The 15158-nt window shown below is 28.2% G+C and overlaps 1 protein-coding gene across 4 annotated transcripts in view; it reads right to left on the reverse strand.

The window, feature by feature from the left end:
* Window positions 1–1873: 1873 nt before the first annotated feature.
* Window positions 1874–15158, reverse strand: part of LOC132921403 (uncharacterized) — a 46751-nt gene continuing 33466 nt past the window's right edge. For 3 of the 4 annotated variants that reach the window (XM_060984425.1, XM_060984415.1, XM_060984440.1), the window contains 13 exons: window positions 11863–12006; window positions 11095–11358; window positions 10718–10828; window positions 8647–9260; window positions 7689–8571; window positions 7529–7627; window positions 5278–5457; window positions 5120–5212; window positions 4766–4898; window positions 4660–4682; window positions 4296–4571; window positions 2819–2953; window positions 1874–2396 (listed from right to left, as the gene is read on the reverse strand). In XM_060984425.1, coding sequence (XP_060840408.1) covers window positions 2226–2396; window positions 2819–2953; window positions 4296–4571; window positions 4660–4682; window positions 4766–4898; window positions 5120–5212; window positions 5278–5457; window positions 7529–7627; window positions 7689–8571; window positions 8647–9260; window positions 10718–10828; window positions 11095–11358; window positions 11863–12006 — 3126 coding nt within the window. In that variant the 3' untranslated portion in view covers window positions 1874–2225. The remainder of the gene's footprint in view (window positions 2397–2818; window positions 2954–4295; window positions 4572–4659; window positions 4683–4765; window positions 4899–5119; window positions 5213–5277; window positions 5458–7528; window positions 7628–7688; window positions 8572–8646; window positions 9261–10717; window positions 10829–11094; window positions 11359–11862; window positions 12007–15158) is intronic. The other variant, XM_060984433.1, reaches the window with a different exon arrangement.

Consider the following 15158-nt stretch of genomic DNA (forward strand, 5'->3'; position numbering starts at 1 on the left):
TTGCCCTTGCACATCGTAATGTAATTTATATAGTAATAATAATAATAATATTATCGTGAATGAAAGTCACACGCGCGGTTTCGACGACCGGAAAACTGCAGTGAATACTGAAAGAAAAAAAAGAAACGAGTTTGAACGTGTTTCACAAAATCGCGGAATTTACGACTACATCAGTCGCAACTCACAAGTCGTGCGCACATGTGTACCTAAACAGATATCATTTGGTTTTCTTTCGTGTAAACAACGCCATGCCTAAGTAGGTACCTACCTACTTACGTTGGAAACGGGCACTTTCTCTGTTGATTATCATATGAGCATCGCGCGCGAAAACAAAATAAAATGTTATTAGATATTACTTTTTTGTAATAAACTGCCTCGCCTGCAAGTTGTAAAATTATGTCGGTTTGTTTTGGGGTAATAAAACGGTGTTTATTTGCGAACAGCCATCGCCGCGGCAGTCTCAATTTCTGTTTTTGTTGTTTGGTTTTTTTTTCCTTTTCTAGACAACTGCTGCTGCAGTCGTAACTTGTAATATCGTGTCAATAGTTAAGATTGGCTAGTCTTAATTGAAAACTACCCGAGTACGGGTAGACGCGATATCTGGTCATTTCTATTGGTGGAATTCTAGTACGATTGTAGGGGCTTTACATTTTAAAATAACAACTATCTAAATACGATGAAAATGTATTTTTGAAAAAAACGTTTCTACAATTTCATAACAGATAATATATCATAGAAATATTTTATTATTATTATTATTATTACCACAGAACAATTACTCGTATTTTGTTTTATTTGTTTGTTTAATCCATGACAAAATATATTTTGTCATAGTAATCTATGTTCAATATCAAATTGTCGCATTAACGCTTACCATTCATGGAAATGAGAAGTTTTTCAATCAAATTATTAACCATTTTTATCATAAAAAAATTCTTAGTATGTACTTTTTTTTTTTTTATAGATATTGAACAAAGTTTATTAAGAAACATATTATATAAACTATTATTTCAATCGTGTTGAACTTTAAACTTTTTACATGTTAGGCCTTGATTTTTCTTATGTAAGTATTTAAATTATATTTATCTATAATAAAACAATTATAAATTATCATTTTAAATAAAGTAATAAATCCATCTTATGATTAAAAAAACTTTGAGAAGATGATTAATAGATAATGGGTCGTAGAGTAGGATCTTCTATATCAATATTATTTGTGTCAAAAAAATCTAATCCCCTCCTTCCACCTCCTCACACCCTTCATTGGTGTCAAATATTAGCCACTGTGTTTTTTAAAGCGTATAAACGTTTTAGACATATATAGTGACGGACGTCAACGGTTTACGAGAACATTTTTTTTTTATTCCAAATGAGTGCGCGGATAATCGGATGTCTCGAAGACCCCCGGAGATAATTCGGATTCAAAGCACGTTTTGACGGGTCGCCGCGTCCTTCGCTTTTGTATACATAGGAGAGACAATGGTGAAAGGGGTGAAGCAATTATTTTAGCCGCTTAATCGAATCCATAACCTTGCCGGTAATGGGATATAATATGAAAATAATATAAGTTTATGTATATATAGGTACTCGAATACTTCGTGTCGATATCACACACACATACACGCATTATAATAATAACGATAATATATTACAACGACTAAGCAGTCCGAATAAGAGGTGTGAACCATAGTATTAAAATATAATATACCAAACATGCTACGATATTATACATTGCGTATGCATTTTAATAGCCGTCCGTGGCGTTATAATTGGAATACGTTTGGTAACCGCAAACGGTGTCGGTCAGGAAAATGGGAGTACACGATTATGGTACCTATATGTATATACGGTATACAGTATACACATTTATGCATACGGTGGTATTTTTGATATTGTGATATTTTGTTTCATCAAAACAGTTTTTTTTTGTATAAATAATATAATATATATATATAATTTTCTAATCATTTGATAACATAGAAAAAAAAATAATAATGTTTCCACTATTAGGTACAAAATATTAAAAGTAAACAAAATACAAAATGTTGATATAATCAATAACGATCGTAATATGCGACGCAGTGTATCATAACTTGATGTGTCATATATATTATGACGGTTATTATATTAAATAATATAACGCGTTACACAGCTGGACGGTTTTGATTGATTTTTTTGCAGTAATACTGAAGACTAGAGAAACGACGACGGGTGGCTAACGGGGTTCATATAACGAACGGATGGTATACGGTGATAGGCAGCATTGCCGTTCCGTCTTCGTCGTTCGCCGCGCTCATCGTGATTGTGAGAGGTTCCTGCAGGTTGACCGGACACAACACGGTCGTCGAGCGTTCCGTGCACGGGATCCTCTGCGCAAACTTCCCGTTCAGCCGCAGCTTTAAACAAAAATCAAATCGTCAACGTCATCATTATTCAATATTAAAAAAATCACACGGAGCCCAGCGCAGTGATTGACACGGCAAAAATAGTGTGGACAGTATACATATTGTATAGTGCCATAAATTGTTATTACACCGCTCCAATTATTATCTTTACCTATTGAAAAGATTACATAGAATAGCAAACAGAAAGGATGTTTCTGGATTTATTTTATGCATCTAAGAAGGGAAGAATCATTATTAACTTAATCCAAGGATGAACAGGATACTGTTCTGTTTGTTCCACATGAAAAAATAAGTACAGAATACAGATGCACACTAAAATATCAGAAAATTAGTTGGAATACTCGGTCCACCTGTCTTTCCTTCACCACTACAAGTCAAGTACTGAATTTTCACGGGTACGGTTATCGACCTACCTCGTACGAGTCAACCGGATTGGGTTGTGGTGATTTCCACGCCAGAATGATGCCGTCTGGTCCGATTTGCCTAACGACGTGCAGACCGATTGGATTATCCGGTCCGATCAGACACAAGTATTTACGGTCGTCACTCTAAAAACAGAATCATTTTTGTTTGAAATTCACCGCGAAATAATAACGCCGTCCTATGAAATTAATATTATTATAAAAACTAGTTTCTGAACTTAGGTATTTAGTAGAGGGTCTAATGATTTTTCAGGGATTACCATCCCGTACAACTCAACCTCAAAGTTACACCACACGTGAACAAACAATGTTTCAAACGATAATAACAAATAATTGCACATACGATTGATAATTAGACAAACAACAATTGATCGCAAGATAAAAAATACTGTTCAAGTAAATTATTTTCATAGATTGATTGCGTCCCATGATTTCGTATACAAGTTTTCTATTGATTTAATGAGTTCACCTCACTGTTTTCGAATGGGCAGGGCAATACTAATTACGTACCATATATACCTTTTTGTGAGTGAATAAATTGCGTCCCCAAAAAAGGTAAAGGCTATTATATAGTTGCGTCTAGCTTAAGTACATAAAATTTAATTATTTTTAAAATAAATTATAGTAGGATTTTGATTGACATTTATAAAACTTTCTTTTAAGCACGATAAAATCTCATTTTTATTACTCTTTAGGTACTATCTGTCATATTATTATAGCTAACAATATTTATTTTAATGTCACAGATATGTAATGAAAGTTTGTAATGAAGTTCTAAAGAATTTTTAATAAGACGATAAAGCACCTCTAATAAAACTTCATTGTGTATTTGTGACATTAACTCATTTTTAATAGTAATAGTATGCGTAAATAATATTGAGTTTAACAAAAATGTTTTAGAAAATATTACACACATTTTGTGTTTCAATAATAAAATTAAAAAAATATATATCTCATTTTAGGTATTTTATTATTTATGGTGGGAAGGATACAAAAGTACATTATTAAAAAGGTATAATATTCAAATATTTTTAATTAGTTCATTTCCATTTTTGGGGATACAAATTATCGAAAAAATAAATACGAGGGATATAAAATATTGTCCCACATACTCTTTAAGAATTAATACTGACGGACGTTAAAAATGACTGTGCTCTCTTTGGGTGGTTTGGAATGTAAAAAAAAAAAACTAAATTGTATAATAATTGTAACACGTCTATTCAAAATACCATGTGTGTTTAACTGTATTACTCAATTGGGTCGTATGCCGTAATAATATACCACAAAAACGTTCGAACGCAATAATATCGATGACTTAGCGCAAACATTACCAGTGTATTTATTATTTTTATAATCGTTTCGAACAAAAACCTCTGCAGCGCATGTGCAGGTATATATAGATGGCCTTAAGACTATTGTAGTACGAATCGAACGGTGTTATGAAATTTATATTTTACAATGAGCTAACCTTTTCATCCGAAGTGCACTCAGTGCCACCGTTCAAGTATTTTTCTACGGTCGTGCAATTAAAGTCGGGAGCGTATCGAGTGGATGGTACGGAATCGAGACCTCTTGTGAATTCTAATCGCCTACTCCACTTGTCGTGCTCAGATAAATATAGCAGTTCGTCAGCCAGCATCATAATTATCTTGTTTTTTTCGAAATTCTTAGCCTCCAGCATGGCTGCTTGTTTGGTTAGGTGACAAACTGTTTGTTTAATCTTAGGCGGACATTTGTATTGTACCTAAACAAACCCATTGTCGGTACTCAGCACAAACATTTCTTAAAAAAAATAATAAGTATTAAACTCCGGGTATAAATCATATACTTACGGGTTTCACAGATTTTAGGTGTTCTGAAACAAATATACAAATATTGAATGTAGGTCAATGTGTATCAATACATGAAAAAAAAAAATATTTATATATTATAAATTACCATCGGACGTTGTAGTTGAGACATCCGATAAATTTAAATTGCTGTTCGAGTCTAATGTAGATATAACGTTGTTGAAATTGTTCATAACTTTTTGTAAAATTGGTTCAAAATGTTTAAAACAGGCATCGCACGTCTAAAAATATATTATTATAGGTATAATAAAATAATTTTTTGGTATAAGCAAGTAATAGATTTTAATTAATTTTTCCATTTTTTTTTCGCTAAAGAAAAATATTTTTGGGTGTACTCATTAGAACGATTATATATAAGACTAGTACTATTTTGTTAATGAGTTTATTTTTACTTATGATTTTAAATAACAATATAATAAATTATAATGCATTAGTGTATTACCTGTAATTGTGTTAAGTTTGGTAGATGTTGCGTCGTTATGTGCTGATCGTTAACATTGATTTGTTCCAAGTTTAATTTTCCTACATTGTTAGTCTGATAACAACATAATAATTGAGATTAAATTATAAATTAAAGAAAATATGAAATTCATTATGTACTTTTAAGTTTTCACACTGCAGCTCTTCGGCAGCATTTTTCGATCCATTGTACGACATGTGTCTTTCCAAACTATCGATAATTTCTTGTTTCTGTGACAGTTCTTGATTCAATTCGACAGTTATATTTTCTTTGATTTCCTTTTCTTCTGCTAGTGCATTTCTTAAAAGTTTGACGTGCGCCTATGGAAATATAACAAACAATCGTGTGTAATAATTACTAAAAAAAAAAACTTTATAGTTGAAATATTATATTGAAAATGTTTAAACAGAACATTCATAAAGTTAAAACAAATTAACAATTATATAATTAAACAAATAGTATACGTCCAGTAGGTATGTATATAGCCTGTTCAGTTTTAATACATCCATAAATTATATTTTTATCAAATATAAAATTAATAAACGTTTTAAACATTATTTCATTTCGATTTAAATCGGGGGCAGACTGGCTAGGGAGGTGAGTGGATATTTGTCTTCTGGGTCCTCGATTAAAAATTAAAAATAATAATAATTTGTTATAGTAAAAATGATATAATTATAATAGTAAACACTATTAACTTTAAGAATGATAATTGAATATACAAGAATTGTACAATTGTACAATAATGTTGCTTTAAACTCGAAGAACTAAGAATACTATAAATTGAATATTACGGTTAAAATATTTTTTTATTATTTTTTTTTTTTACACTATTAACGATATTACGATAAACGACGCTCTTATAATGCTCGTTGTACAAATTAATATAATTTTATGAGACGCGTTCGTGTCATACAACGTAATACTTTAATTCACGCGTACATACAATTAAGTATCTACACTCTATAAAATTAACTGCTATTTTCAAATTATTCACTAAATGTCTAATCCTAAGTTTATTTATAATATGGTATACTACATACAATAAATTATGTTAATATAAGCTATATATATTAGTTATTTTACAATAATTTTAATTTTGATTACTAAACTTACATTTTCTTCTTGAAAATCTTGGACATTATAACAGTATATATATAATATATTAGTTATTAAAAAATAATTTATCCTTTTTAATAACTTATACTATATCAGAGGTATATATTTATTATTTTTAATTTTTATTAAAATCAAATATGACAGAATAAAAATTATACCATTTATATTATTCAGTATTCTATATATAAAATACAATAATAACAAATAGCTCGCTGCGTAATGTAATGAATAATGATCAATGGGACTTTTACGTAGTCATAAATATTCAATAGAGCTAAGTAAAGCATTAATTTTATAATTTTATGTTTGAATTAAGTTTGTATTATAAATAGATTGCTTTTTTGTATAATTGTATAAAGTATAAAAGCATAAAAAAGTTGAATTGATACAACTATTTTAACTAAAAAGATAAATCTTCTAAAATATAATATTAATAGATTCAATTCCGGGCCCTAATAAGTAATAGCTACTTAAGCAAACGGGTACCTTGAAATTCAGTCTGTCCTTTATTTAAATATGAAATTTAAAATTTAAAGATAAAATTTAAAAAATGTATGTGTCGTAAATGTTACATAATAAGTATATTATACACATATTTTCTAAGTCTAAAACTAACTTTGAGGGTCGGTGTAAAATTTCAAATTATTGTAAAGACTAATATAAATTTCTATTTACAAATGTTTTTTTGAAATACCTTCTTTTTACTATTTATATTAATTGATTCAAAATTAACGAGCCGCAGAAAAACTGTCTCTTTTGATAGCAGAAAAAATAGTGTAGTCATTAAATTAAACCAAAATAGTCATAGCAACTACTGGTATGGACGGTTCCATATTTGATATTTCAAAGAAGTAAATTAAGGCTCATAATCAGTGGCATGGTACAAAAATCATAAATTAATATCATATTCTTAAACAGTAAACACAACAGTTATATTTATTATATATTAAATATATCACTACTTAATATCTAAGAAATTCTTCGTTATTTCTCTATGAAACATAAAATTTTTAATGGAATAATATAATTACCAAAAATAATTTTCATATTTTTTTTAACACGAGTTCTAGGGACACCTCGGACTTTCCTGTCTCTATAAAAATTACCCCGCATATTGTGTATTATATTTTATATTTATACGAAGTTTTATTTTGATATAAATAGTAATAGTGCCCATAAAATTAATTTAAAAAATAAATATATTATCGTTAAACAATTATCCCAATAAAAATGTAATTGTAATTATTATAAAAGCAATAAATTAAAAATTACCTCAAGGGTTTCGACTTCTTCTTTGAGTTCTCCGTTTGTGACGTCATACTCATCAATTTGTTTCGATAATTTTAATATAGTAGATTGGTAATTTTTTGCCTGTAAGATATTTAAACATAATTACATTTTTATTCTACGGAAAATATATTAAAGTGTTTACTTCAACGTTAGATTTCTCCTCAAGTTCAGCGTACACTGACTGTTTAAAACTAATATCTTTCTGTAGGTCCTTAAATTTCATTTTCTCGCAATCTAATTGGTTTCTAAGTACGGCATTTTCAGATTTTATTTGGCACACTTCATTGACGAACTGTTCCATGTCGTTTCTAAGTTGTGTTTCACGGCGGATCCATGACTGCTTTTCGACATCTTTAGCTTTCAATTTGTGCACAAGTTCTCGTATTTCCGTTTCGAGTCCATGTATTCTATCAAGAAGTTCTGGTTCCCTATCTCTAGAATCAGTTGATAACCGCATTCGGTTCTCACGATCTGTTAACTGTTTTTGTTTTTCTGCCAGTTCTGAGTTAAGTTCTTCAATTTGCCGCTTATACCCTTCCTCGACGTTCGCCAAAATGTTATCTGCCTGTTGTAATGTCTGTTGATACACATTTTCTTTAAATTCAAGGTCTTGGATCCGTTTTTCCATTTCCATTCGTTCTTTAGTTATGATCTGTAGTTTCTCTAAATAATCTATGTCCAGTTCTGTGGACTGTTTGTACTCAATAGTCTTCATTGATTTGGATTTGCGATAATGTTTACACACAATACGCCATATATTCCATAACACTATTGCCGGCCATGCATTTTCCAAAATTTGTAATTTACATTTTGTTTCCATTTCGGATTCTTCAAGTTCGAAATTTCTCTGCTCGTATTTATTGATCAATGCTTCCATAGAGGCTGCATGCTTACGGGCTTCGCATTTTTTTGCATTTACTTCAGATAACTCTTGACGAAGTGCTTCAATTTCTTGAGCCTTGGCAATCAGTTCTGTCTGTAGAGTATTTTTTTTTTCAGTCAATATCATATATTTATTTTCCAACCTAAAAATAAGAAAAATTAACAAACCGTTATTAAACAAACATAACACATTTTTAGTAGTTTAAACATTAACATACTTTTGGAATCTAAGTCTGGTGTCGTTTTCTGCCTCTTCGAATTCACATTTTTCTTCTTCTACCAATCGATTTTGTTCTTTTAGTTTATCTATAGTGGTATACAAAAGTTTTATTTCACTGGCCAGTCTTGATTCTCTATCGATAGTTTTTGTTAAAAGTTTCACTCTATCGTCTCCGTCGCTTTCATAAGCTTCGATTTTCCTTTCTAAAGTTCGCCAGTGTTCTTTGTAAAACGACAATTCTTTAGCAACTCGATCATCAACTAATGGCACTTTGCGTTCTTCGATTTTTTCACGAATTCTAGATAATTTTCTAAGTTCTTCGGTTAAATCGGTAGAAAGAATACCTATGGTTTTTTCAATAGGACTTTCCGTTTGAGTTGCTTCTGATATAGCTTCTGAATAAATATCCTCTTCAAAAATACCACTTTCTTGAAGGCAGTCCGTGTAGGCCTGTTTATGGCGATCATTTTGATTTACATCTATTAAACGGCACTCGAAATGTCGTATGAGAGCTAGCACTTGATTAATTGTGGATCTATCTTCTACACAATAACATACACTGTTATACATTTCCATCAGTCGTTGTTTAATGTTATCGCATCGTCTTACATCCTAAAATATAATTAAAATTAAAACTTATAAAATAAGTTGTTTATGACGTGGTATTTAAAACATGTGTTTAATATTTATTGATTGTACGTAATATACGAATGTCAGTCATCCAGTCGTGCACGTGGTACGTGAAGAATTAAAAATAATAACAATATAGTTAACCTTTACATTCTACGGTGGCGGTTGTTACCGCAGGAATGCCTGTTTGGTATGTCGAAAATTCTCATCGAACCCTCTCGGTTACATCCCCCGAGGTAAAAATCGAAACCTGTAATAACCTTGTCCATGCATTATGGATGCCGTAAAAATATAATTTTATTACTAAAACGACCTATAGATAACGAGTGGAGTACTAAATCGGAAAGCCATTAAAAAGTAGACACAACTATTATTAAATAAGTGCATTTAATATTTGTGATATATATTATATTATTATGTACTAAATCTTAAATCAGATCACGATTCGTCGTAAGTATAAAATTCCTATTACAAGGTTGTCACATGGTGCTATAATATACACTTTAGGCGTTGCCATTCGAAACCTGGCCTTATTGTATTTAAAACATTCTATCTCATACATGAATATATGGTATTTATAATATTGTGATATTATTTTTACAGTAGGAGTGGTAGGTAATAGGTAATCGTAATTCTAATAAAGACTAGAGGGTTCGTTGATATAACGGCACACCTATAGATTTCGATGACATAATGGCTAGAATAATATAAATTGGTAATCAAATAAACGAATAACAATCACACGAGAGTGATTTTGAATATTGGCTTTGTTTAGAATATTAACAACAAAGTATTACGAGCGTTGCATACAAATTTTACCCTATAGTTGGCAGTATTATTTTTGTTACCTACTATTATGTTGTGTTAGCCATTAAAAAAAATCGTGAATTTATTTGGTAATTATTATTTTAAGTTCCTGTATTTGTATATAATTTACAACATCATATATTTTGGCTATTGTATTAATATATATATATTTTTTTTTTTTGTTAATCAATATATTTTTATTTATAACAAAATATGTCTGTTTTCTTCCTAGTAAAATTTAAGAATATGCTAATGATAAAATATATTTTAAGTACTATGATATTTTGTAATAATTGAAATACCAAATAAAAAATAAATTATTTTTCGTTTTATATCTACTTCCGGAAACGATATCTCTTTGGGTTCAACACTCAAATCCTGGTTGGTTTTTGAACGCTAACACCTTGTTCTCACAATAAAGATAAAAATAATTTTGTCATTACAAGGACAAAAAAAATCAAGCCAAAAACATTTAGTTTTAATATACAATAGGAAAAACACCCATTTTAAATTACTCTTTATTAAGCTATACAAAACCACGACCTTGCTTCTCAAAGACTAATTTATTATGTGACACATTATTCATACAATGTTGTAGATCCTACTTATGATAATTTTCATAGATTACTTACTAATTCATTTTCGTGTTGGTCTCCGTCACTGCAAAAATCATCACTGGTGGCCAGTGACATAACACCAGAGTCGCTCATGTCTTCGGTGGTTTCACGGTTTTGACTTTTTAACTATAAAAACAATTCGTTCGAAGTATTAAAATGTTTTGCAACCACACAAGACACATTTCATATTCAATGACAAAAAAATCCATTATACAGAGCGTGATAAATATTGAATACATACATGCATAACATATAATTATATAATTCAAAGATTAAATTTTGTAATCAAATAGTAAAGAACGATATAAATTATAAGAACATACTATTTAAATTTTAAATGTATAATTTTTAAAATCAAATAATATGATTTTTAATTATATTTTTAATATTACCTTGGTCGTTGTTTCGATATCTTCCAACTCCAAAAGCCTGAACTCGAGTAGTTCGTTGTGTTCTGATGTTTCTTTAAGTTGAGTTTGCAATTTATTCACTTCAGCTAAAAGGTCAGAATTTATATTTGACAATCGTTGGATTTCTCGTTTATCTTTACGCAACGTCGAGTCTTTGAGTTGTTGCATTTGCATGCAATTGTATGCACGCAATAATTCTGAATGTTTTTCAGAAAGTAATGAAAACATAGTTTCCAAGTCTACCATCTGTAAATAAAACTCTCATAAGAAACAGTTCTATATTTACCTGTGAGGTAAAAGTAATTAAAATATTTGTGTTTTTTTATTTTAAATTGTCATTCCTGTTTAAAGTGGTTTCCTTGATTTTAGTTAGCACATATTTCATATTTAAATATTTTATGTTAATATATATATATATATCGTATTTTTAACATTAATAAAAATACTTTAAAAATTAAAAACTTTAGTGCAAATTTTTCGAAATATAATTTTTGAGACATCGCATTATTGTATTAATGCGAATTACATAAGTTGCAAGATTGAATTTTTATTACAAAGTTCTTATTTTTCTTGTAAAAAATGAGGTATCATCATGTGCACGTCTTAAATTATTATATTTACCATTATTTTATTTACTTATAATTTTATAATTATACAGCATATAATACACGTATAGTGACAAAATAGATTTAAAACAATTGTTTCACGCATAATTAAAAAAAAAATCTTTAATTATTTTAATGTACCTACCTGTGGTAATTGATTTTCATTGTCTAAAATTATCGGATTGGTTGTGTTTCCTCCCACGCGGTTATTGACTTCGACAGTTTTTTTCCGTACGTCGAGAACATCTTGAATGGTCTCTTTTGACGTATTTGTTAATATTTTTTGTACCTATACAGATTAAAAATAATTTTTATGGCATATTAAAAACAGCATTGCCACAGTAGAGTGGACTACAAAACAAAAATATGTATATAATTATTCATTTTGTACAGACTCCCACGTGAAATAGTTGAAGCTTTTGTGAGTTTAAAATTATTAATATAGTTTAAAAACTGTACGTGTTTTCTAATAATAATAGGTTCAGCGATATAGTAAATTACTTTAATATTACTAATGTTAGTGATTTGGACAGTAAGTTTTGGTGAGCCAGTTTCCGAAGAGGCGTTATTTTAAGTTTTCATTAAAAAAAAAAATGTGTAGTAGGTATTAAATAATTTTTTTTTTATGAGCCTAAATGGTTATTTTAATTAGAAGGCACTATCAACATTAACGCATTTCATCACTTTAACAATGATTAATATATGCGAAGTACCTACCTAGATTTTTATCAAATTTCATTCGTAAAAATGATTTTATCAATATACATTACACTTATCTACTTATGTGTAGGTAATTTTCAAAATAATAAATTAGTGTAGTGACATAAGATATAAATCTCAAGAAAAATAAATAAATAATGTAGTTGTAATGTACAAATATTTTTTATATAGGTTTCATTAATCGTACGAAACTATACTATAGATTTGTCTATTATTCATACAAAGATTAATATTAAGTAGATGCCAGCTACCAAGTACTAATTAAATATAAATTATACCAATTTATTATACAAAGAAATTTAGATTAATACATTATTATTAGTTATATTTTATATTTTTATAAGTATTATTTTCAATGAAAATAAAAATGTACTTTTCTTCATTATATTACTTATTAGTTTTTTTTATATTATTCGAAAACAAGAAGACATGACTGAGCACTAATGGTTTTGGAAAGTTTAATTTTACTTGTTTTTAATATCTGAAAGAATTATTATTTAATTGTATGTAATTAATAATTATTATAACTTAGATAGGTATACCGTTATATAAATGTAAAAAACTTAAGTCACTTAGGTACAAATCAACAATTATAAATAAGTTGAATTCCTTTCTTAATACGAGTATATTATATAATTATAAGTCAATAAAAAATAGTTAGAAAATAAATTACATTTGTAACTGCTAAATTTTCCTTTTCTTTTATTTAATAATTTTAATTTAAATTATTAAACTTATAAGATTTAAAATGTTCACAATTAAAAACATACTTAAAATTACTAAATAATAATTATATACTTAAACCGAATTATATTATACTATATTCATATTTTATTTCAATAAGCTGTATGTTCAGTGAATATTTATTATGTTTTTGACAATTGTACAAATTACCAAATTTTACGGATAAAAAATATTAAGATAATTTTTTGAATTTGGAAGTAGGATTTATAATTAATTACTCATTACTTTTTATGTCTTTATATTAGAAAATAGTATATTAGTTTAGTTTTATTTTAATAACATAGTATATTTAGTTCACGATGTAAGATGTGATGTACAATTTATATAGTAAATAAGTAATAATTTAATAATACCTATATTTGTATGGACAATTAACTATATATTACTTGTATTTTTAAAGTTTTTATATAATAAAACTTACTAAACAATTTTTACTTATTTCGAAAATAATAATAAATAAAGTATGAATTGATTATGAAAAGTAGTTCTTAAATCCAAAGATGTTCTCGCTATAATTTTTAATAGGTATATATCTACATAACTAAATTACTTCCTAATTTTACCGGTTATATGATAAACATATCCAATCAATAATTAATAAAATATACGAGATTTATAAAAAAAAAACAACTATTTTCTTTTTTTCTTTAAATGAATTAAAATTAAACGATTTTAATTATTATTTATTTAGTTTTGTATAATATTACTATTTTTACATAATAATTACTGTCATATTTGAATACAAAAATGTGGAACATAAAATTAAATCCAATTATACGTTGTCACGAATATATAATTTAATTCTTCAATGCAATATTCTGAAATGCCAACATTTCATTTTCCGATTTAATTTACTGGAAATGTAAGTGTATTAAATGTGTTAAACGCTCCCATGTAATATAATTCGTTTTGATCAAATTATTATTAAACAACACATAAATTGAGTACAAACTACTTTAAAAATTATATATATTTGAAATAACATAACATTAAATACTTAGGTAGTAAAATTAAAATGATTAACTTTTATACAATATACCTAAATGGAAAGTACGCTAACGATTTTAAATTATAATATTATTTGTTAAAAATGTTTCATAATTTATTATTGTTATTTACTTTAAAATGTACAATTAATTTTATAATCATAAAAATAACAATGTTACATTCTAATTATAATTTACTCATGTAACATATTCGCATTATAATGACGTATGAGGAAGTGAACATTAAAATACGCTACGATGTTTTACAATTTCATTAGAAAGGTTTATTCTTATTGAACAGACATTGAGAACGGGTATTGAAAAGTCCCGTATACAACAAACCCATCATTACGGTATACACTCAGGTTGAAAAACAATATCAAAAATAATGATATGATTACGAATATCGTTTTGGTCGGGCATCACGAATATCCATCTTTCGTACAGTCGTGTACAGATTAAAGGCACCGTATTATATTAATATTTCTCATTTTTTTTTCACCATTATTGCGATCATTCGTACATTGCGAGCGCCGCACGCACTCTTGCAGTCCTTAGATTTATTATATACAGCAACGATGGGGAGAAAGCATTTCGAAATATATTTATAATAATAGTAAAACATCCGTTACGCGTGTTTAACATTTTTACGATGCATGTATGCACATGCATATAATAATATTATATCGGCCGTAACCATATAAACGTTCGCAGAAATCGATGGACGACATTCGAGTGTGACATTTCAACGTCTTCTCAAGCTAGCTTGCATTTAACAACGCAGTGGTTTTCGTGTCAATAGCTTACGTTACTTTATGTTAGGTTAGGTTTAGCTATTTATTAGTCTAAATCCGTAACTGTACAGTATGACAATATCATACATTGCATACATTAAACGATATCTCGAGTTTCGTTCAAATAATTTTAAAATGTTTGTAATTGTAAACTATAAAATAACATAATATAATATTAGTCCATTACCTAATTTATT

This window comes from Rhopalosiphum padi, chromosome 1 (assembly GCF_020882245.1).
Source record: "Rhopalosiphum padi isolate XX-2018 chromosome 1, ASM2088224v1, whole genome shotgun sequence".
In the NCBI taxonomy this organism is placed as follows: domain Eukaryota; kingdom Metazoa; phylum Arthropoda; class Insecta; order Hemiptera; family Aphididae; genus Rhopalosiphum; species Rhopalosiphum padi.